Genomic DNA, 22,643 nt, shown 5'->3' with positions numbered 1-22,643 from the left:
TGCCTTTGTGGGCCCTGGGGTCCTTCAGAACCCTGAGCACTGTCCATCCCACTCAAGTGAAACATGCTTGGTGCTGCCAAACAGCTGAGATGTCAAAGATAAAGCTTCTGAGAGAAGTCGTGTAAGACCAAATATTTAAATAACTTAATAAAAGCAGCATCCCCATTTATTTCAGACTGTCTTTCTCAGAAACCACTGCAGCCAGCACATTCAGAGCAAGGAATCTGATAGAACCAGTACAGAGCAGTGGGGTCGAAATGAAGGAAACTCAGGTTAAGTCAGAGCTGTCAATGAGGTGTGAGTGGAGTTAGCAGTGCTGGGAAGGGAAACTGGAACTTATTGTCCTGGGGCCAAACACAGTCCCAGTGGTGACAGCAGCTTGTGGCAGCCCAGTGAAGGTTCAGAGATCTGTAATTAATCGGCCTGATCTCTTTGGGACTGGGCTGAGCTCCATGCAGATGAACCCTGGTCTGGGCTAGGGCAGATCCCCATGGGATTTAAAAACAACCCCTGAGAAAAGAAATCAACATCTACCACGATAACCTGTTCTAAGATTCAGTTAACTACAAGATTAATTGCCCTTGCTATTAAAATTGTGTCATTTCTAATATGTGTTTGCCCAGCTTCAGCCCCTGTATCTGGTTTTACCTCCAAGTGCCCCTAGGAAGGCCTGACAGTGCTGAATGAGCCCTCAGGGAGGCTGAGCAAGAGGGCACAGTGGGGTCCACAGTGGGTGTCAGGGGACAATGAAGGGGTCCCTGGCACTCTTTGGGGGGTGGCTCTCAGCCCCTCCTGCCCTGTGACCCCTGTGATGGAGAACAGGCACCCACAGCTGCACACGGGACTGAGGAGCAGCCCTGGTGTGTCCAACCCCCTCAGCTGCACAGCTCCCCCTGCAGCAGCCCCTGCAGCCCATCTCCCTGCAGCCCATCTCCTTGCACCCCATCTCCTTGCACCCCATCTCCCTGCACCCCATCTCCCTGCAGCCCATCTCCTTGCAGCCCATCTCCTTGCACCCCATCTCCCTGCACCCCATCTCCCTGCACCCCATCTCCTTGCACCCCATCTCCTTGCAGCCCATCTCCCTGCACCCCATCTCCCTGCACCCCATCTCCCTGCACCCCATCTCCCTGCAGCCCATCTCCTTGCACCCCATCTCCTTGCACCCCATCTCCCTGCACCCCATCTCCCTGCACCCCATCTCCTTGCACCCCATCTCCCTGCACCCCATCTCCCTGCAGCCCATCTCCTTGCACCCCATCTCCTTGCACCCCATCTCCCTGCACCCCATCTCCCTGCAGCCCATCTCCCTGCAGCCCATCTCCTTGCAGCCCATCTCCCTGCAGCCCATCTCCCTGCAGCCCATCTCCCTGCACCCCATCTCCCTGCAGCCCATCTCCCTGCACCCCATCTCCTTGCACCCCATCTCCCTGCAGCCCATCTCCCTGCAGCCCATCTCCCTGCACCCCATCTCCTTGCAGCCCATCTCCTTGCAGCCCATCTCCCTGCAGCCCATCTCCCTCTCCTGGTGCCTTGCTCGGAACCCTCCTCTTTCTCAGCCTCTCTGAAATCCCCACCCTTGAGCTGTGTGCCCCTGAGCAGAGAACCAGAGACCTGCAGGCACTGGGCACCTGCCCCAGGTGTCTGTGTGCAGCACGCATTCTGCATAATGAAATCCAGTAACTCAGTAAATATTTCTGCTCTGCATTTGAAACAACTATGTGCAGTATTCATATTTTACAGTGGTAATGAAATACTTTCTATTCCATCAGTAATTAAGGAAGATGCTAAACTGTGTAAGTAACAATTTTTATAATGTGCAGAAGAAGAGCTTACATCCAAGAGTATTTAATTGGCTAATGAGTTCACTGAACCATTTATTTTTTTCTTTATAACAAATCATGGCACACTGGGGAACTTAAGATTACTAGGGGGAAAAATACCAATGTCTTGTCAGTATTTAAATGTGTTCACATGGATATCCAAGAAACTACAAAGCAGTTAGTTCAACATACCTCCCAAGCAATCACAGACAAGCATTCAAAGGATGTCCTGGGTAAGTCAGTAAAAACTAGAACCCAATTTAATGTAATTTGAAAGAGGTACTTTCAAATTATTTTACGTAACTTTTTTTATAAGCGTACAAGTTTGATAGAGCTAATGAGACAGATGGGGCATGCTTAGAAATCTGACTAAGTTCTGCATGGCATTCCAATAAGAAAAATTAGCTGTATGCTGCAGTTAGTGTCCTCAGTATGAACAGATCCAAAAGAACTGAGTGGCTGAGGAGACTTATCTCACACAGCCTTTGGACAGGTGTCTCTCTAGCTCTATTCTCTGCACATATCAGTGCTGTGTGCTATTAGCAATCAGGGAGAAATAAAAAACAATTGCTGATAAAATTATTGGAATGGATAAAAGTGAATTGTTGGGATGGTAAAAGTAAGAAGTGCACTTGCTCAAGAGAACCTGATCTGGGTTGCTGCAAACACCAGGCTGAGGAACAGCCTGGTTGGTTGCACTGCAGTGTAAGGTGCAATATGTACATGAGGAATGGGGCTTCACTGTAATTCAGGGACAGCATCATGGGTGTAACAGGTCTGACAACATCAGAGGCTGCAACATCTGCCATGGAGCACACACTGGCTGCAGGGCATCTCTGCCCAGGCCTCCTCCTGGGCTGTGAAATGGGCAAACCCCATCAAATACAGGCAAATCCCATCAAATACAGACCCAGGGCTCCTGAGCATTTGTGTGATCTCAAGTGCCCAGCAGAACAGCCCCCACACAAACACTGTGCACAGCTGTGCACAGCTGTCCTCCCTCCATCTCAGGGGATGCACTGCAACAAGGAAAGCCCAGGGAACCCCTGCGTGTGGAGTCAGGGCTGGGTGACAGCTTCCACACAGGAACAACACAGCTGAACACAATTCCAGCCCAAATAAGGGGAGAAATAGCACAGATCTGTGTAGTTTTAAGTTGAATGATGAAGAGAAACAGAAAATTGTTGCCCATACGTTCTTACATGGCATCAAATGAAACATAACAGTGACAGCAGAAAGATAAAGAGAGGGAGGTGATCAATGCACTGTGCAATTCTTCTCTCCTCCCATAAGGACATCAGAATGATCAAATAGGCACAGCTCCAAAAAGTGATTGGTCAAATCTGTGGCAGAAAAAAAAAAAATCTCTCCACAGCCAAAAAATACAAAGATGCTTTTTTGACTCAAAACTACCTAAGAAGCAGGTTACAACTCAGGGTGGGTACAGACATGCTGGGAAAGAGCTTTTCTCTGCTTGCTTTGCCTGTAAGTACCTCACTGTTAACCTCCATGATGGCCTCTCATGCTCTTCACTGAGGAACAGGAAAAACTGAGTGAGAGTCAAGCAGGTGCTTGAGGCTGGGCAGCCTGCAGAGTGTGCTGGTTGTCTGTCAGAAGGGATACCAGGGATGGGCAGGGCTTTGGCTGCACAGGGAGGCTCAAAGCAGGACCCAGTGGCTGCAGCTGGGATGGAAACTTCTGTCTGGAGCGGGATGACTCTTTCCCAGAGCACACCACTTCAATGGCTGCACTGAAAATGCAACAGTGGACTCGCATCTCCCCAGCCACTCCTAAGGGTGCATCTTGCCACGACTTCTCTGCTGGCAAACCCCGGTGGGTGCTGGAGCAGGAGCACCAGCCTGTGCCCAAGAGACATTCCCAGCAAACCCAGGGCACAAAAGTGACTGGCAGCTGCCCGTGCCTGCAGCAGCTGATAAAAACACACCAGAACCACGTGTCCCTGTGCTAACAACCCCCTAGGTTCAGTGTTCTCAGTAGAGACCACAGCCCTTCCACTCAGGACGGTTAAATTTCCCTGGCAAAATTGTCCCCTCAAGTACATCCAATGCTGCATTAGGAATTTCCCCTTCAGGAACCTGAGAAAATAGCAAAGCTTGTTGAATTGCCAGAATGTGCTCTGGAACATGAAATCTTTTTAAATCTGTTATTGTAAATGTTTTTGAAAATCAATTGCTAATCAATTAGCATAACTGAGTTGAAGTCAAAGCACTTGCACTCAGCCTTCATCTTAGCTTGAACTTTTCTGATTGTTTCCATTTGCCAAAGGGCTGGAGTTCCCAGAAGCTTTCTGGTGGACTGGTTTGATTTAGTTTTGTTTTTTCCCACCAGTTGTGTTGGTCATGCTGTAAAAGGTTCTCCCTTTTTCCTACCAGCCTCACATTCCTTGAAGAATGTTATCCAGGCGTATCCTTATGCATAATGAATTCGTGCTCCTTTCAGTTTTAGCAGGAGCACAGACAAAACTCAGTTTCTGGAGATATGTGGCCAGGGATGGCCTGTTCATCTCTCCACCCACCTGACCTCTGCCCTCCCAGACACACCAGGATGCTCTGTCTGCAAATCTCGTGGCTCTGGAAGGAGGAGGAGCCCTGGAAATGCACCTGCAGCCCCACCATGGGTCCTTCATTGCAGCAGGTGCCTGTCTGGGCCACCTCCATCCAGGAAGGACCAGGGTGTGCCAGAGCTCCATCTGCTCCTGTCTTTGCAGAAACCAGACCCTGTGTGCTCAGCTCTTCCCACTGGAGGAGCTGGAGCTGCCTCCATCAGCCTCAGAACTGGCAACAGCAACCAGCAAGACCCAGGAAGCAGCTATAAGCCTGACAGCCACAAGTAACAACTGCAAAATAAAGCCAACTATGAAATTCAACTCTTCCCCGTTCTAAGGAGATATTACCATGGCTGAGCATGCATTACTGAGCACAAGTTAATGCAGGCATAGGGACAGTGTTGGAGAGAGGGATGGTGTACCTGTCCAGGTGTGCAGGCTGCCTTCAGAGCAGGACACCAGGTCAGGCTGAGGCAATCCCAGATTGTGCTGCCACCAGAAAGGACAGACCTTCCTGTTTCTGTTCCTCCTTCACTCACAGACATCATCTGGCTAAAAATGAACTCTCTAAAGTGGTGATTAGACTTTGGGAACAAGATCACTGACTGTGATCACATAAACAGATGACCTGAGCAGACAAGCAGGTTCAGCCAGTAGGAAGGTGGTAACTTCAGACCCCCTTCCTACAGTGGTGCAAGGGAGATGCACCACTGGCCCATGGTGAGAGGGCAGGCCATCATCCATGTATTTCAAAAACTTTGGCTCCCCTGTACACTTCATGCCAGTTTTGCAGATAGTTGTGGTCACCCCAAGCCAACAGCTCACCTCTCTGCCCCTGTGTGTCATATACCATCTCTATGCTGCAATAGCACCTACATAAAGGCAGGCACAAGTGCTTCCAGGCACCTTGTGTGCACCTGTAGCACATGAACACATCCCTGTTAGCATTCCTGCTGTGGCACATCAGCAGTGCAGGCACATTAGGAGCAGCAGGATCAACCTCTCAGTGTGGTTTTGGGTTCATGTCCCCAGAGCAGCAGGGCTGAGGGCACAGAGCTGCAGCCCCTGTGCCCAGAGAGGCAGGAGCAGAGGGCACCTCAGGGTCTGTCACACAGCTTTCCCCTCAGAGCAGCACGTTGCAGAGTCCTGCTGTGGCTGTGGCCGTGGTGAGAGGCCAGGCAGAGCGAGTGCAGCAGAAGAGGGACCCACTGCCCTGCACACCTGTGCAGCCACAGCCGTGGTGCTCAGGCACTCCTTGAGCCAGAGGCAGTAATGGAGCTTGTTTAGAGCAGATCTTAAAGGATGGATAGTGCTTCCTTTTCTTCATAACTGTGTCTTATGTCGCAGGATAAAGCATTTCCCTTCACCTTGTCGAGGGAGTGGCGCAGGCCAGGCAGTGTGACCCTGCACAGTGTGACCCTGAACTGTGCCCTGGCTGCTCTCTGCCCAGGGGCAGCAGTCCCAGGACACATTCCTTCCCACCAGCAGCAAGGTCCTCAGTGCTGCACAAGCACGGCCACCCTGCCCCAAGCTCCTGAGCCAGGTAACCCAGACATGGCACCTTCATGAAAGGGGCTTGACTCAACACCCACCACACATGTCCCTCTGAGAAGCAGGTGGGTGCACAGCTCTGAGTGCACATGCCATCATCGCTTGGCATGTCAGGTGAGCTCTGTCAGAACAGTCTTCAAAGAAATGAAGAAGTCATGCTCAGGTTGGTATAAAGAACAGGATTTATTCCAAACATCTTTGGGTACAGACCAACCAACTTGACTAAAGACAGGACCACAGAGTTGCCTAGTACAGGCTAGGGTATTTGGATTTGGGATAGGGAATCTGGTACCCTACTACTAAGCCTGTGATCCATGCAGTGTCTTTGCTTCTTGTACCACAAAATTCCCTAATTCCCATACCTCCTTTTGTTAGTCTGGAGTCTGTCTGGATTAGTATGGACAAACAGAACACTCCAAAACAGGTGCATGATACAGAGCACAAGGCTGGCTGGGACTGGGACGCAGCAGCAGGCTTGGCACAGGGGGCTGATGTGGCCAGGCAGGATGGGGCGAGGGGAAGGGGGAAGCTGTAAAGCACAGACTGCACTGGCAGGGGTGGAACATCTGCACAGAAAGGCACAGCAGGACTGGAACTGCCAGCCCTAGTAGAGAACGTCCTCGAAGCCGAGCAGCAGGAACTGGTGCAGGGCACTGGGCAGATGCAGCTGGGACAGGACCAGCAGCAGCCGGCCCTCCAGGAGGCTCCTGAGCGCGCAGCGAGCCAGGTGCTGCAGGGAGCGAGGTCTGTGCCCCAGGGAGAAAAGGGACTGGTAGAAACATGGGTATTTCTACAGAGAGAAAAAAGGACCAGAGGCATGCACAGCTGAAGATATCACCCTGGGACCAGAGGTAGAACCAGATATCCACTTGCCTCACTATGGAGCATCCTCCCCATCCCCAACAGCCCCATCCCTGTGCCTGCAGCCCCCTGGCAGCCCCAGCTCCACCCAACCCTCCAGGCCAAGATGCCCCTGGCAGAACCCATCAGAGCCTGGACATGTGTTCCTCAGCAGCAGCCAGCACTGGTTCCCTTACCTGCACCACCTCTGCTGGAACTGCTGCCAGCCAGTCCTCGGAGACGTGCACGTGGCTGTAGCTGTTTACCAGGGCCTCGATGACGCGCGGGCAGCTGTGGCAGCATCGCAGCACCTGGCACGGACAGACAGATGCCTTGAGAGGCCACCTGGAACACCTGGAACAGGGGCTGGACAGCGTTAAAGGGATAAAGCAGGGATTGATTAAAAGGCCTTCAAAGGATGCACCCTGGGCAGCACAAGAGCCTGGCTGAGGCTACACCCAAGATGGACTCCGAGTCACGAGTTGTCATATTTTTATAAGTTTTGGTCCATTTACATATTGAGGTTAATTGTCCAATTACAGCTCCAGGTTATGCAGCCCCATCCTCCCAGTTTGCTCTCCTCAACTCCCTGTTGTTTACAGGTTTTGGCCTGAAGCTGGAATGGTATCCTTGGTTCTGGGGCTGGAAAGGTATTGTTTTGTCTGACTAAGCTGTGAAGAGAGCTTGCTAACACTTTAAGCAAAGTTCAGAGTTATGCACTAATGCAGTACAGAATCTGGAAAATATGAAAGCTAAAACTTAAGGCATCAAGAGCAGGTGATCGTCATCATTTGGCAAGATCCTGCAAGCCCTACTCACCTCCTAAAGTACTGCTCAACCAGATATAGTAAATCTGGTGAACTCCTGTCCTTCCCTCATTCTGACCCAGGAGAGAAAAACCACTGCAGATATGGAGCACCAGAGCATCCCTCCTTGCAAAGAGGAGGGCTGAGCCATCACCCAAAATGCACAGCATGGCTGCCTTCAGCACAACCCACAGCTCCTCCTCAGACACAGGGACCATCGTGCATGGCTGGGGTGATGATCTCCACCAGCTTCACTGCTGCAAGGAGCTCATAAACACCAACCCTTTGCTTTACACCAGACTCCTTACCTCACATTGCAGTAGTTAGAGCATAAGCCATTCCAGGGCAGGGACTGGCATTCATTTTGTGATCAGACAGAGCACAGTACACCATGCCTCTTTTGAGGGCCACATCGGGGGCTCAGGGATGCAGGATTGTGCCTCTTTGGCTGCAGAGACATCTGTACCTGTGTCTAGAGCAGCGCTGTGCCCATGTCAAGGGTGGCACAGAGCCGCAGAGTACTTCACAGGTATTTGTACCACATCTCTGGTGTGTCCCACGTTGGTGTAGGTGCAGGTGACACACCAGTGCCATGTACCCAGCAACAGCGCAGCCTTTGGAGAGCACCCCACCCAGGCAAAGCTGCATCGAGGCAGATTTCCCTGGCTCCGGGCTGCCACTCCCCATGGCCCAGGCCAGCAGTAGCTGTCAGAGTCTATTCTGGCTGTACCAGTGATCCTCATTATCTGGCGTTAATAGGAGATTAATTAGTGTTAATTGTTGATTTTCCTGTATTTTCCCAAAGGGGAGAGCAATCTGCTGATCTCCGGGCTGGGTAATTATTGCAGTGCTCAGGAATTAAGACAGGAAATTAACCCTTTGTCTGCGGGTGTTTTGCAGAGACAGCAGGAGCTGGAGGGTGTGCCCCTGAGAAGAAACACCTCCAGAGGAAAAGGACTAACAATTTCTAGAGCAAGTAATTATGGAAACTGGGTGAGTTCTGTCCACACAGCTTAGCAGACAAGCAGGAGAGTAATACCGCAAAACACACCCCAGGAGAAAGCATCAGGGATTCCCATGCCAATAACGCCAGTTCTCCCTTCCCAGACCCTAGGCAGGGCAGGACAGCGAACAGGCTGCCTTGGAATAAGCCCGGCTGCGACAGGAGGGCCCACGGGGGCCCTAGTGCTGCTCACAGCCTTCCCCTCCCACCCAGTCCCCGCACCTTGAGGAGGGAGCCCGGCCAGACGCGCACGGCGCCGTGGTTGAGCAGCGCTCGCACCACGAGCTCCGGGCGGTGCTCCCGCTTGTAGGCAGCCACCTGCAGGATGTTGTGCAGGGCCGTGTTGCCGCCGTAGTTCATGACATTGACATTGGCACCCCGGGCCAGCAGTAACTCCGCGATTTGAGCGTTGGCATTCTTGCAGGCCAGGTGCAGCGGGTGCTGCCGGTCCCGGTCCTCGGCGTTGACGCTGGCACCGCTCTCCACCAGCAGCTGGCACACCCGGTAGTAGCGGTCCATGTCCTGGGGCTGGTGCTGCTGGGCACAGGCAGCATTCAGCGGTGTTTGCCCCTCCTTGTTCCTCACGTCCAGCTGAGCCCCGTGCTGCAGAAGCAGCTGGACGTGCTCTGCCAGGCCGTGCCGCGATGCCACATGCAGCGCTGTGTCCTGCTCCTCCTCCGTCTGACTGTTCACACTGGCACCGTGCTGCAACAGCTGCTGGACACACCTGTGCGGGCCAAGGCGACTTGCTGACCATTCCTCATCTCCACCTCCCAGCTCCCACATCTGTACCATCCCAGCTTTTCCCCAGAGTCCGAAAATCCCTGCTCCTCGTGCCCTGGAGCAGCGTTTTTAAGCCGGGATGACTGGTGAGCAGAGATGCTGCCACCCTGCGCAGCTAACTCTGCACAGATCTCCTAAGTGTTGTCACACCTGGTGCCTGCTCACACGCGCAGTGGATCTGCACAGGAGCACCCTGAACATTACAGTGTGACCACCGGCTCCTCAGCTGCACCTGCTAAGGATACGAGCTTGAAGTCACCTGCTGGACCTCAGCGGTGATCCCGGTCCAGGACCAGGCACCAGGGCCAGCCCCGTTCTGCACCCACCAGCCCATCCTCAGGGCTGAGGAGGGACCCCTCCCACACGGGATTAGCCTTGAGGGGCGGGAGGCTGGCTGCTCCTCTCAGCAGGACTCACCCGATGGAGTCGGAGCTCTTGCAGAGGTGCAGGGGCCGGTAGCCCTGCTCGGAGACGGCCTCGGGGTCGGCCCCGGCCCGGAGCAGCAGCCGCACGCAGGCGGGGCTGGCGGCCGCGCAGGCCTCATGCAGGGCCGTCCTGCCCCCCGGGGCCAGGTCCACGGCGGCGCCGCGCAGCAGCAGCAGCCGCAGGCACTCCGTGTAGCCCCGGCCCGCCGTGATGTGCAGCGGCGTGGTCAGCTCCTGCTCGTAGCTCAGCGACCACAGTCCTGCGGGGGAACAGAGCTCAGCGAGCCACATCCAGCCGCGGTGCACAAACACCTGCCCTTTTCCTTGAGGTACATCCCCCTGAGAGACGAGTGTTCCCCCTCAAGGGACATCAAGTCCCTTCCCTGCAATATGCTGCACTGGGCCTGGCCCCAAGGCAGAGATCCCTGGAAGGCTCTCAGGCCACACAGCCGTGCAGACAGGGAGCTCCAGGAAGCAGCAGCCCGCAGCAGAGGCTGCTCTGGGCACTGTGCCCTTCACCTGTGCCTCAGGGGGGACACGGGGCTGTTGCTCTCCGGGGTGCAGCAGATGGAGGGTCTGGGGCACGAGCAGGGCTGATGGCAGTGAGGTGGCTGGGCCAAACACCGTGTGTGAAGCACCACAAACACAAGGAACCAGGCCCGTAGAGAGGTGTCAGAGCCAACTACCACACACACAGGGACTCAAACAAGCCCTGAGTGGGCTACAGACAACAAGCTACAGCAGAGCTGGACATCTAGAGCCTAGGAGAGAGCAAGGGGCTGAAATGTGCCAGCTCTCAAAGATGCTGACCCAGCACAACCCACCGCTGAGGCGGTGCTTTCTGCTGGCTAACAGCCTGCAGATGCCACAAGAAAAAATGTCCTTAAACTGTGCTTCTTACTGCCTACCCAGACTGAGCTGGAGACATCCCAGACTGCATGGTGTGTTCCACACTGCATCCTCTCAGCTCCTTCTTGCAGAAGCAGAACGTCACCTGTGTTTTCCAGGGCCAGGTTCAGACTGCACCATCTCAAAGGTCTAACTCCTGTTATGACAGCCATCACAGGCTGTCCTGTTGTGACAGGCCCATCTCAAAGGTCTAACCCATGCTGTGTTAGTCTGGCACAACCCGCAGTGGGAGCACACAGCACACAGCAGGCTGCACACAGAGCAGCTCCCAAGCACTTGAGACAATCCCTGTGGGAGGGACCAGGTTTCCTGGAAGCAGCCTGTGCTCTCAGAAACAGGAACCCCTTTCCACAAGGAACACAGGAGAACCTGACCACATCCCCACGCTCTTGTTCCCGTTCCCACTGCTCTGCAAGACAAGGAGCACCCATAACCCCAGCAGCCATGCCCCACAGCCCACAGCCCAGGCTGAGCCCCACTGTAGCCGTGCCCCACAGCCCACAGCCCAGGCTGAGCCCTGCTGCTCCCCGTACTCAGCCCACGGGGGTTGAAGCGGTAATTCTTCCACTCTTCCAGGTCACTGGTGTCAAACACAGTGCTGGGGCTCAGGTTGTTCTGAGGATCTTGGAGGATCTTGGCTATGGTGCCCTGATCCCCAGCCAGCAGGGCCTGCCAGAACACCTGGGCAGGGCCATGTGCCTGCCGTGTGCGGATGGGCTCCTGGCTCTCATCTTTTCCGCCTGTGGTGCTGCCCATAGCACCCAAGCAGGCTCTCCTCAGAGAGCAGGACACGACCTGCTGGTGCACCCAGCCAGGCTCTGAGGCACAGCCCCACCAGCAGCCTTGTTTGGGCCGAGAGTCTGCCTGCCTGCCAGGCAGCCCAGGGCGTTCCCAGGGAGGGGGAACACATCACACCCCCCTCTTTGGCTCAGGCTGGGCACAGCTGAAGTCTCAGCTGTTCTATTCTGGGAAACCTTGTGACCAAACACTGGGGCCAAGAGGCTGATAAAGGCTCTCCACTTAGGCAGCAGTACCTCAGCAGTGCCCTGCTGTGAAGGGGAAACCTTCAGGAAGGGCAGGGGAGCTTGAAGGGGTCAAGGCATCACTAAGACAACAGAGAGGGAAATGGTGTCATGCCTACTCAGCGTGTTGCCCGGTGCTGCCCAGACCACAGCAGCATGACCCCAGCAGCTCCACACACATCTCCATGCCTTTGTTCACCTCTTGGCTCCACACATGTCTCCAGCACTGCACACCCATCTACCAGTTACACCTGAGCCATTGGCACTAGGAAGATTTTTAAACAAGCTACAGGACAGCTAGTTTTAATCAAAGCCAAAGAAATGGTAGAAATACGTACAAGGATGGGAAAAATTGGAGGTAATTATCCTTTAGATCCTTCCCACTTCCTCCTCTTTTTTGATATCCAGCCTTGCACAGAGCCCCTGCGTAACTTTAGTGCTCCCTTTCAGCCCTCAGACACTCCCCTGGCTTGGCTGCTCACTGCAGTGCTGTCACCTGAGCTGGTGCTTTCCTCTGAGCCCACCTGGCTCACACAGCCAGCCTGCCCACCTGGGTCACAGCAGAGCATGCCCTGCTCACTGGCATTAGCACCGTGCACATATTGGCCACACCATGTGATCTAGAGAACATGTCAAACTGCATGGAAGGCTAGTGGAGTTCAGTCTAATTTTGTGTCATGGAACTACTCAGATCATGCAGCTAAACACCAGTTAAGTGACCCCAAGAGATCACCAAGCAACAATTACCAGAGGACTAGAGCCGAGTGTAAGACTGGGAACTTTACTCTTCTCAGTAATGAAAATAAATGAGCAAGTCCTATGCTGACAGTATCCAGTTTGCTCTGTGTGTGCAAACTTCACCTTGTCTAACTGAAATGTACCTACAAAAAGGTAAAGAAAGGGAAGCCCCTGGCAGATGTTCTCACCTGATGGGACCCTCTATTTACCCAAGGATGTAAGCAGGTATCCCATGGAAGCTTGAGGTTCCCAGTCACGCACCAGGGAGGCAGCAAGTGGTGTAAGTATCAGTGACACCAGACAGTTTACACTTCCTCTGGACACCTTAAAATGCCAGCGAGGTGATCTGGGAAGGACAAGGTCACTAGAACCTCCTGTTAAGGTCACTGAGTTCTGGGAACCTGTCCCTGCACGATCAGTGAGATACAGAGACAAGCCTCAGTAGCACGAAGGTTTGTTTTGGTTTTTGTTCTGCATTCTGATCTGACAAATTTGGCAGCACATTTTTGCTCTGTGCTTGAGGAATAATCTTGTTTGGTTGGGTTTTTTATGTCTTGAAACTTTGTTGGTTAGAGAAATTTCTGCATGAGGTTGTTTCACGTTGTTCCATTTTCTCTGGGCACAAACCTTTACCAGCAGAGAGAGACTGGCCGCTCCAGTGCCTGCCAGCCTGGCACAAGACAGGAGTTACCACACTCAGTCTGTATTTTACTGACAAGTGATCTCACTTGCACAGAAGGTAACACCTTCACTTAACCTTCACTAACACCTTCAGTGATTTCATTCCTAAGTAGACTGTAACAATTCAAAACCTGGGTCTTACAAATCTTGCAGCTCAGTAAATAATCTTCATCACTCTCAAGTATGAGCATGTGCCTTGGCAAGGCCATGCACCCTGTTTGTCTCTTGCTGCAGTGGATCCCCACAGAATGCTGTTGTCTGTCTCAGCATCAGGACATTTGGCCTGCTCCCCTGGGAAAGCAGAGCTTTCATTTCAGCTTTGTCAACAGCTCTTCCATTCTCCTATGGGTGGCTTCTGCCACCAGCCAGGACAAATACAGTTAAAGGCCTTCCCCACTTGACGCTCTTAAATTCTGGGAGTCTGCCTGCACCAGGTCACCAGGTGACAGCAGCAAGAGCAAGGGCAGGGCACACCCAGGCTGCCCAGCACACCTCTGCCTTGGACACACACACCAGCTGCACTGCTTACTGAAGAACTTATGGAGCATGCTGATGAGAAGGCAAGTAAAAGGGACCAGAGAGTGTGGAAGCATGTGTGGTAGCCCCAAGATGTGCCTGCACAAAGTAGAGATGGACAAGTGAGATGTACAGATGGAAAGAAACACCAAGAATGATCAGCTCCTGCCTCCTGTCACTGAGGAAAGTTTGTTTCCACCATCTTTCTCATAGACTGGATTTCTGCTCCCCTGGTCAAATCAGCATTCTGCTCTGTTCTCTCTGGTGCCTCTCCACCCATGCACACTCCCCACCTGACACGTGTTTCACATCCATCCCAGCAATCTCTAACAGGACAGTCCTGAGGATGTGCTTCTCCAGCAACTCTTCCAGGGGCCCTGTTCTCATTATTTCACAATGGATCTGCCTCATGCCACCTTCAACAAGCCCGCTACTACTTGTTATACAACCTCGGAGACTTCCTTCCTCACACTAAAGCTGTTCTTCTCAAGTCCTTCTTCCCCCACTGGGGATTCCTTTCAATATTTTTCTCAGGTGCCTGAGCCCTATCCTTGGACCCCATCCTGGGCATTTTCTATCCCCCCCATGTCCCAGTCCCTCATACCCACCACGTTTGCTGCTAGTCCAGCGCAGCTCATCGCCCCTGGTCTCGATGATGAGATTGATGGCTGAGCTCTTGGTGAAGTACTTCTGCACCATGTCCAGGTCTCCAGTGAAGAGTGCATTCTGGACCAGCAGGTCCTGGCACTGCAGTGGCTCCAGGCGGCCATGCTGGTGTCCCCAGCCACGTGGGCTCAGGCTGTGCTCGCTGTGCTGGGAGCTCACACTGCAGGAATCCTTCCAGGGAGTTGGCTGCAGCACTCGCTGAGGGGCAGAGCGGAGAGGAGAGGTGCAGTCCATCACAGGTAACTCACCAGAGGAGGCTGAGCCACACAGCGAATGAGCTATTACAGCAAAGACCCTCTTGGTCAAGGGTTTGTCCTCTACAGGCTGCTCCTGGGTTCCAGCTCCCCTGCATCTGGCTGGACTCAGGCAGAGGCCTGAATCACCCAGTATAAATAGCCTGGCTTGGCAGCTCCTCATCACCATCCCCCCTTCTTCCAAGAGCTTATTTTCAGCTGCTGGGTGCAATCACCAGCACGGACTAGGCACATGAGAGGGGTGGCAGGCAGCCTGGAATGCTCTTTGTGCTTGCTGGCTCTGCAGAGAGCCCCTGCTCCACACAGTGCTCCCACGGAGAGACAGGCAGAGCAGGGTGGGGCAACCACGGCAGGGAGGCAGCTGGGAGAGGGGAGCTGGGAAAGGCCTGGATCAGAGTCGGGCTCAGAAGTCAAAGTCCCAAGGACAGAGCTCTTCCCCACATGCAGCTCCACAGGGACCAAAGGACCCTGACAAGTACCACACACCGCTCTGGGAATCAGCCCCTTCCCAGGGCAGCAAGGCTGGCTGCCCACAGGGCTGGGCAGGATACAGAAGGGCAGAGAGGGGAGCCCTGAGACAAACAGCTTGTACAACACTGTCACATTGGTTCCAAACTCTAGTCAAGTTCTTCGTGGTGTGGCTGGAGGTGCTGATCAAACAGGGAGCCAGATTTTGCTTGTGTTCCTGTTGGCAGCTGTTTCCAGAGCAGAGCAAAGAGAACCTTGAAGCTGAAGAGGGTCCATGAACCAGTCCCAGGACTGGGATCATGCCAAACATTCCCATTGCCACAGCACAGCTTCTCTGTGCCAGCGCAGCATGCCCTGGTGCTGGGCTGGGAGCACATTGTTCTCCTGAAGGATGCAGTGGCTGCATCTCCAGCTCCTCTTTGGAGCCGGCACTCTAGCTGCAGAGTCTCCTCCAGCCAGGTGAGGGGTCAGAGCAGCAGCCCTGACTTGGGGAACTTTAAGTTCAGGAAGTCTGTATTCCCTAAGAGATGAGGAAGAGGACAAGCTAAGAACTCTTAGTTCCTCTCCAACCTGTCTTTACAACTTGTGCTGTTCCTGGAACCAATGCCATCATTTTCACCCAGTTAGGGGCTTGGGACCAGAATCCCAAACGAGCCCCTCTCACTCAGCACTGTTCCCACACCCAAGGGCATACATGAAAGGTCCTTGGGAGGAGCACCCTGCCTGCAGGTGTCCCCCACCCATTGCCCCTGCTCACACTCAGCATTTCACACACCTGTGTCTGCACGTCCTTGACTGCACCAGCTACCCTGGACATTTTCTCCCATTCCCATGGCTAACAACAACAACAAAAAAATCCCTAAAACCACTTCAAACAAACCAATCAACCCAAAACTACAAACAAAAAACACAGAAAGGAAAAACAACAAAAAACACCAAACCCACAAAACACAAGCAGACTCCTTCAGCATCTCCAAGCCCTGCACCCACAGGTACCAAGTAGGAAAGTCCACAGGGACACTGAGGGTCCTCAGCTGCAGGCAGAGAAAAGGGTGTCAGAGCCATCCATTTCCCAGCCAGAATGGCAGCCAGCTGGGTCACTGAGAAAGAGACAAATGTCAGAATACAACATGTCTATAAGTGCACCTGGGGCTTTCATCCTCACCCCACCAATGTTTGGTCACAAGGCAGCACTGAGAAAAACCACAGTGGGAGCCCCTGGCTAGGAGAGTCTGAACATGGTCAGGAGGAAGAGGATACGGACTGAATTCTGCCTTGTCCTCCCACACAGGATTTCCATCTTGCATGGCTTGAGGGGGCACAGAGGGTGCCCACACAGCAGTCAGAGAGAAACAGAGAGAGCAGCAAGGCCACTCTTCCAGCCAGCATTAACCAGCACCCACAGAACTGCTGCTGCTGCTCCATCAGCTCCCTCACACCAGTCCCTCCAGCTCGTGCATCTGCCATGGACATTCAGGAGCACAGGATTGTCCTCAGCTTCAGAGCCAACCCAGGACAGCTGACACAACTCCTCCAACAGTGCCCTGAGCACCCCAGCTGAAAGCCCTGGGACTTCAGGGTCAGGAGCCTGCAGTGACACAAGTCAAGGGCTGGTCAGAAAGTGACCACAGGTGAACGCCAGGAGCCCTGAACAAGAGTTCCATCACCAGGCATGGCCCACACACCTCCATTCCCATGGACAGCACCCAGGTGACATGACCCGGCTGTGCCTTACCCCTCACCCCAGAGGACACCACGTCTATCTGGTCACACGAATGTCTCCATAAGGCCCAGCACTGCAGCCATGGTGGGGGAGAGGCATTGAGAGCCTCTCTGAAGGAGGCTGTGTGGGGAGGGAGCAGCGTGCGTGGAGACGAGCCTGTAACGAGTTTGCAATATGCATGTGTGGCACGGCCCGAGCAGCGTCATCACAATGGCACAGGCACTTTCCCGCCTCATTGCCTCCCAAATGGATTTTAAATATCATTCCGAGGACACAATTATTTAAAACGCTGAACTAAACACTCACTAATGGGAAAACGGCGTGTGGCCTGCAGCAGCCATTCCTCATGGGGCCACTCTGCCCATGTCATCCTCTCCTCCAGCCCCACACCCGCCATGGGGCCACATGGCAGCAGCATCCTCCTCCTCTTCCTCAGAGGCCAAACAGGGCACCACTGGTACCTGTGCTGAGCCCAGGCCAGTGCATATTGTTTATGTGAGAGCACACCTTGAGTCCCCATCCCAGTGACCTCCAGCCCCAGAGCAGCTTCCAGGTACCAGGGACACTGCGAGTCTCCCCAGGGCTCCAGGTCAGGGTCACCTCACCAGACAGCAGGTCTTCCTGTCTCTGCCCAGTTTGGCATCAGGTAATGCAGGGCTACACTGGGAGAGGACAGGGATGAGAACAAGGATGCCTCCTGACCCCCTTTATATGGCCCTGGAAGTTGTGGTTACAACATAGGATTTACTTTTTCACTTAGTCTGAGTACCTCCCACACCCCCAGGCACAATCCTGAGCAGGGGAGATGAAGAAAGCAGCATTATTGTGGGAATCCAGAGCACACAGAGCATGAAAAGAGAGAAAAACCCCAAGGAAATGAACTCTTTGTAGCAACCCTTGCTGGGGAGAACACAGGTGGAGGCAGCTCCAAGTATGCTCGGTGCCATTACAGCACTGGCAGCATCAGGAGTGACAGAGCTTCAGGCAACAGTGCATTGGTGATGGGGGAGTGCCTGCCTGACCTTTGAGCATGCCCCATCTCCTTTCCTCCACGCAGGGATTCCAAGGCCACCACAAGCTGCCAGCCCTCAGAGACAGCAGCCAAGCCCAGCCTAAAGAGAAGGGAAGTGACCCAGAGCAGCACCATCCCCAACGCGAGCAGCTGAGCACAGAGAGGGTGAGAGTCCATTGCTGCAACCCCAGCTGTACATCAGAGGTTCATATTTTAAAAGCTTTGGCATCACCAGGGCTATCCATCACCAGCTCATTTTCCTCCTGTGCTGTTTGGAGCAGTGTCTGATGAGACACCAGAGCACCACCTGGCAGCACGGCTGCCAAGGGACACTACATGGCAAGGGGAATACACAAGGTCTGCACACTGCTGCCAGCCTCCACTGTCCAAAAAGCTCCCTCCCCTCAAACCTGCTGCACTCCTAACAGACCTCAGGGATCTCTGCCTGCTGCTCCTCCTCTGTGCCAGAGAAAGAGCACATGCTCTTCAGCCCCTGCTCTCTTAGAGAACAGAAAACAGAGCACAGGCACTGGGGATATTTTCATGAATCCCCATTCAGCACTGTAGTGCTCTTTTTGAGAGGTTGAAGAAAGGGACAAAGGAAAAATATTGTTTCTAGCCCACAGACATGCATAGCTTAGTCAGAACATAGATGTGGGGCCAGGGACATGCAACATGAGAGTGATTTAGTGTTGCAGCACTAAAAACTTGCTGTGAGACCTGCGAGGACATAGGCAGACCTGGACAAAGACAGACCCTCTGGAGCAAGGCAGCCCCAGGACGCTTTGGAAGAGAGCCTGCACAGTTTTTGCTCGTAGTGTAACCTGAGTACTTCTGAGTTGTTCTCACAGTGACCAGTGCTCTGTCACTGGGCAGCAGAGGCTAAAAGCAACTTTGCCTACATCTCACGGGAGCCACAAGCCCAGTGTGAAAGCAGCTGAGCTGCAGCACGGCTCTCAGCAAAGCTCATCAGCTAAACACAGGGTGAGCCCTCAGGAAAAGATAGCCTGGATGACATCCTGTGCAGCATCCCGGGCAGCTCCAGGGGGACTCTGCTGTGGGGAAACGAGCAGGATTCCTGCACAGCGAGAGAGAAACCCCTCACACGGGAAACGTGAACAGAACTGTGGGCAGGTTCAGTGCAGAACTCCCTCGTTCCAAGAGCAACCGCCTCCTCCTCCTCCTGCCCCTCGTGCATCTGCACTCCCTGCCACATCTCCGAGGAATGCAGGGATACAGTAAGAGGAATGTGAGCCCAATCTCCAGCTCCACTCTTCAGGTCTTTGTTGGGGGTGTGACACGAAGCAGGATGCAAAAGTGGAGCGCTGGAGAACCAAGTGTCTACAGCTTTAAATCCTCACTCCTCCGGGGCTCACCCGGTGCTCGATGCTCTATCAGACATCTGCAGGAGACAGCTCTGACTTCTCATAAACCAGCACCTTATCCACAGAGCCAGCCAGGCACCTGCCGAGCGAGCTGGGCTGCCGGCAGAGGAAGGGGCACGGTCCCCGGGCAGCTGCTCCGAGCTGGGTTCAGACAGAGGAACCCGGGCAGCTGCTCCGAGCTGGGCTCAGGCAGAGGAACCCGGGCAGCTGCTCCGAGCTGGGCTCAGGCAGAGGAACCCGGGCAGCTGCTCCGAGCTGGGCTCGGGCAGAGGAACACGGGCAGCTGCTCCGATCCGAGCTGGGTTCAGACAGAGGAACCCGGGCAGCTGCTCCGAGCTGGGCTCAGGCAGAGGAACCCGGGCAGCTGCTCCGATCCGAGCTGGGCTCAGGCAGAGGAACCCGGGCAGCTGCTCCGAGCTGGGCTCAGACAGAGGAACCCGGGCAGCTGCTCCGAGCTGGGCTCAGGCAGAGGGAGCCGGGCAGCTGCTCCGAGCTGGGCTCAGACAGAGGAACCCGGGCAGCTGCTCCGAGCTGGGCTCAGGCAGAGGAACCCGGGCAGCTGCTCCGATCCGAGCTGGGCTCAGGCAGAGGGAGCCGGGCAGCTGCTCCGAGCTGGGCTCAGGCAGAGGGAGCCGGGCAGCTGCTCCGATCCGAGCTTCCGCTCACTCCGCAGGGATGGATCCGAGCTCAGGCAGGCAGAGGGACCCATCTCCAGGGCAAGAGCAGAACTGCAGCTCCGGGCTCCCCAGCGCTGCCCATCCCTCAGAGCACGGCTGAGCAGCTGCTGGGAAGGGAAATAAGCTGTAGTGAATGAGTCAAAAGTAAGGAATGTTTCTCCATTGCCTCCTCAAAGATAAAGGTTTGTAAGGTAAACTTTTGATCTGCCTCCAACAACGAACAGAAACTGGTTTATTTTAGAAAATGAGACACCCCCTTTACTGGTCATTAAAAGAGCTTGTGATTAAAAGCTTGTCATTAAAAGAGGTGATACATGAGGCAAGCAAGTAATAAACTTTTGATACATCAGGCAACCTCGGCCAGATACTAAGGAGCAGCCAATGACATTTTAGCAAGCGAAGATGAGGATCTCCGCACGCCCGCTGTTGATAGGAGTGGCTGTGACCTTGCCACATTCAACATCCTCTGTAACCAAGTACCTGACCTGCCACAGGAGCTGCAAAGTCTACAAAACGGCGAAGTCTTTGCTGTCCTTGGCTGTCCCGGCTGCTTGTACGAGGCTTTTCGTGCCCCACCCTGCTGGCCTGGCTGCCGTGGCTCTGCTCCCTCTCCGGCTCGCTGGCCAGCTCTCAGAGGGAGCCCACCAGGGAAAGACCCATCACACCAACACAGATCTCCCCCGTTGCACTCTATAAGCCAGCTCTGGACCCGTGGTGGTGGTCACCCCTTTCCTGTGCCTTTCAAAATTATTCTTGGGATTTTCCTTCTTTTCTATATTCTTTGCTTTTCTCTTTCATGAAGAAAAAAAAAAAAGTTGAATTATCGCTTTGTTTTCCAACATGCCACCTCATTTATGTTTTAATCTCACTTGCAGGTATGTTTAGAACCTAGTTCCTTTCCACAATTATGGATCAAGGCAAAACTTGCCTCTCCTCACCTTAGGCCTCCCACTCTTGGGCTGGACTCTCCCAGGCCTGCTTCTGCCCCATGCATGCAGCTGAGCATCCCCACAGCTCTCTGCCCCTAGTGCCAGCACGCACCTCTCCCCACAGCACAGCCACCACGAGGGCTGGAGGGAGGAAAACAGATCCCTCTCCATGCTGTCCTCCAGCCAAAAGGAAACAGAGCACCCAGCACAGCCCTTGGCTCTCTCCCAGCCAGCCCCACTCCACAGCAGCAGGGACGGAGCTGAAGGGGAGATGCTCAGTGCTGCTGCCTCCTGTGCCCTCTCTAGAAGCACCCCATATATCCAGGCTGGCCCCCACCAGAGATCAGCATCTGTCACAGCTCATGAGACTCAGCAGCACCTCATAGGCTGGGGAAATCCAGGATTGCCCCATTCACTGTCACCTTGAAAGTTAACACAGCTCTGGTTCCTCCTGGTACTCCTACCCTGATAGTGGCTGTGAAGATAAGACATTAGAACCAGGCATCCAGTTCCACCCTGAAGCTGACAAAAGGCACTGCAGCAGATTGTCCAGAGAAGTTACAGATGCCCAAGCATCCAAAGCCAGGCTGGACAGGGCTTGGAGCAACCTGGAGGAGCAGAAGGTGTCCCTGTCTGTGGCAGGGAGGGAGACCTGGATGGGCTTTAAGGGCCCTTTCAACTGAAACTATTCTATGATCTCCACCCAGAACATGGACCACATGTTTTCTTCACTCCAGCACAGACCTGAAGCAGCAGCTCTGTGCAAGAATCCAGGAATCCCCACACATCCCAGGAAGGTGCTGTGCTTACGGGGCAGCCAAGCCAGCCACCACAGGGGTATGGCTCTGGACACAGCACTCAGCCCTGTGGGCTCCACGTGGACAGACAAAAGAAGGGTGTCCATGCTCCCTTCAGGGCCCTGGATCCCTCCTGTGAGGAGCCCTTGGGGGTACAAGGAAAGGCAGTGAGGGCCATTCATTAACATGATGGTCCAAGGCAGAACACAGCACACCCAGCCCTAGCCCAGTTTAGAGCCCTGCAAGATAAAGCTCTCTTTAGAGGCACTGGAAGCAGGTAGAGGTGATGGCCAGATATCTAGAAAGAAAACAGTTTTTTTTTCTTGTCAGTGAAGCTCATTTTGTTCTGCCTATCTCAGAAAAGGAGAAAGTTTTCACCAGAAGGAAAAAAAAACCCCAAAAAAACAAAAAAAAAAACCCCACAAAACCAGCAAAACTCAAACTAAACAACAGCAATAACAAAAACAATACATAAAAACAGCTAACAAGGAAAAATTCTCATTTGCACAATCCACCAGGAAAAAAAAAACAAACAACCAACCAAAGGACAACAGCTTTGAAAATAGTTTATAAACATTAGAAGAACCCTTTACCCAGTGCTAATTTGATTCTATTGGCCCAGGGAGATTTAGCATCTCCTCTGACCAGTATAAACTGATAACTTGGGCAGTCCGGAAGCAGTTGAAGAACAGCAGGAAAGTCAAAGGCAGCAGACGTTTTAGCAGTCAGGAATCTGAAAGCCATAGTAAGGAGTTTGGAGAACTGCAGAGAACCCACCACGCTTCCCATAAGGACCCCAGCTTTGCCCAGGCACACCCTGTGGTCCTGCTCCTAGTTGCACGTGGTTGTTTTCCAACAGCAGCTGCTCTTCCAGCCCTCCCAAACAATCCCCATGGCCACAGTTTAAGCTGCCTCACAATCTGTGATGCCCAGATTAAAGACACGCCCTGTATTTCTATGCGTTTTTTATTTGCAGGCAGACAAGGTGAGGTTCTGCTCTCTCAGCTGACAAAGAGCCAACGCTTCTCCCGCAGGAGAAGGCGGCGTGCTCGGGCTGGTGTCCCCGGGG

The 22,643-nt window shown here is 53.7% G+C and overlaps 1 protein-coding gene across 1 annotated transcript; it reads right to left on the bottom strand.

Moving 5' to 3' along the window:
• Window positions 1-6,419: 6,419 nt before the first annotated feature.
• On the bottom strand, window positions 6,420-14,563 carry ASB10 (ankyrin repeat and SOCS box containing 10). The gene is made up of 5 exons (XM_066552389.1): window positions 14,272-14,563; window positions 9,790-10,057; window positions 8,812-9,316; window positions 6,978-7,091; window positions 6,420-6,730 (listed from the first exon to the last, which is right to left on the bottom strand). The coding sequence occupies exons 1-5, from the start codon at window positions 14,561-14,563 to the stop codon at window positions 6,545-6,547; spliced, it is 1,365 nt and encodes a 454-aa protein (XP_066408486.1). The 3' UTR covers window positions 6,420-6,544.
• Window positions 14,564-22,643: the final 8,080 nt, after the last annotated feature.

The sequence above is a fragment of the Molothrus aeneus genome, chromosome 1 (genome assembly GCF_037042795.1).
Source record: "Molothrus aeneus isolate 106 chromosome 1, BPBGC_Maene_1.0, whole genome shotgun sequence".
NCBI classification, from domain to species: Eukaryota; Metazoa; Chordata; class Aves; order Passeriformes; family Icteridae; genus Molothrus; species Molothrus aeneus.
Note: the sequence above shows the minus strand (reverse complement) of the source record. Positions and strands in the feature narration are given on the sequence as shown.

Coding starts and splice junctions, on each gene's coding strand:
- ASB10 (XM_066552389.1), bottom strand. CDS start 14,563: ATGGACTGCACCTCTCCTCTCCGCTCTGCCCCTCAGCGAGTGCTGCAG. Junction 9,317..9,789: donor AAGAGCTCCGACTCCATCGG/GTGAGTCCTGCT, acceptor TGGCCCGCACAG/GTGTGTCCAGCAGCTGTTGC. Junction 7,092..8,811: donor GGCCGGGCTCCCTCCTCAAG/GTGCGGGGACTG, acceptor TGTCCGTGCCAG/GTGCTGCGATGCTGCCACAG.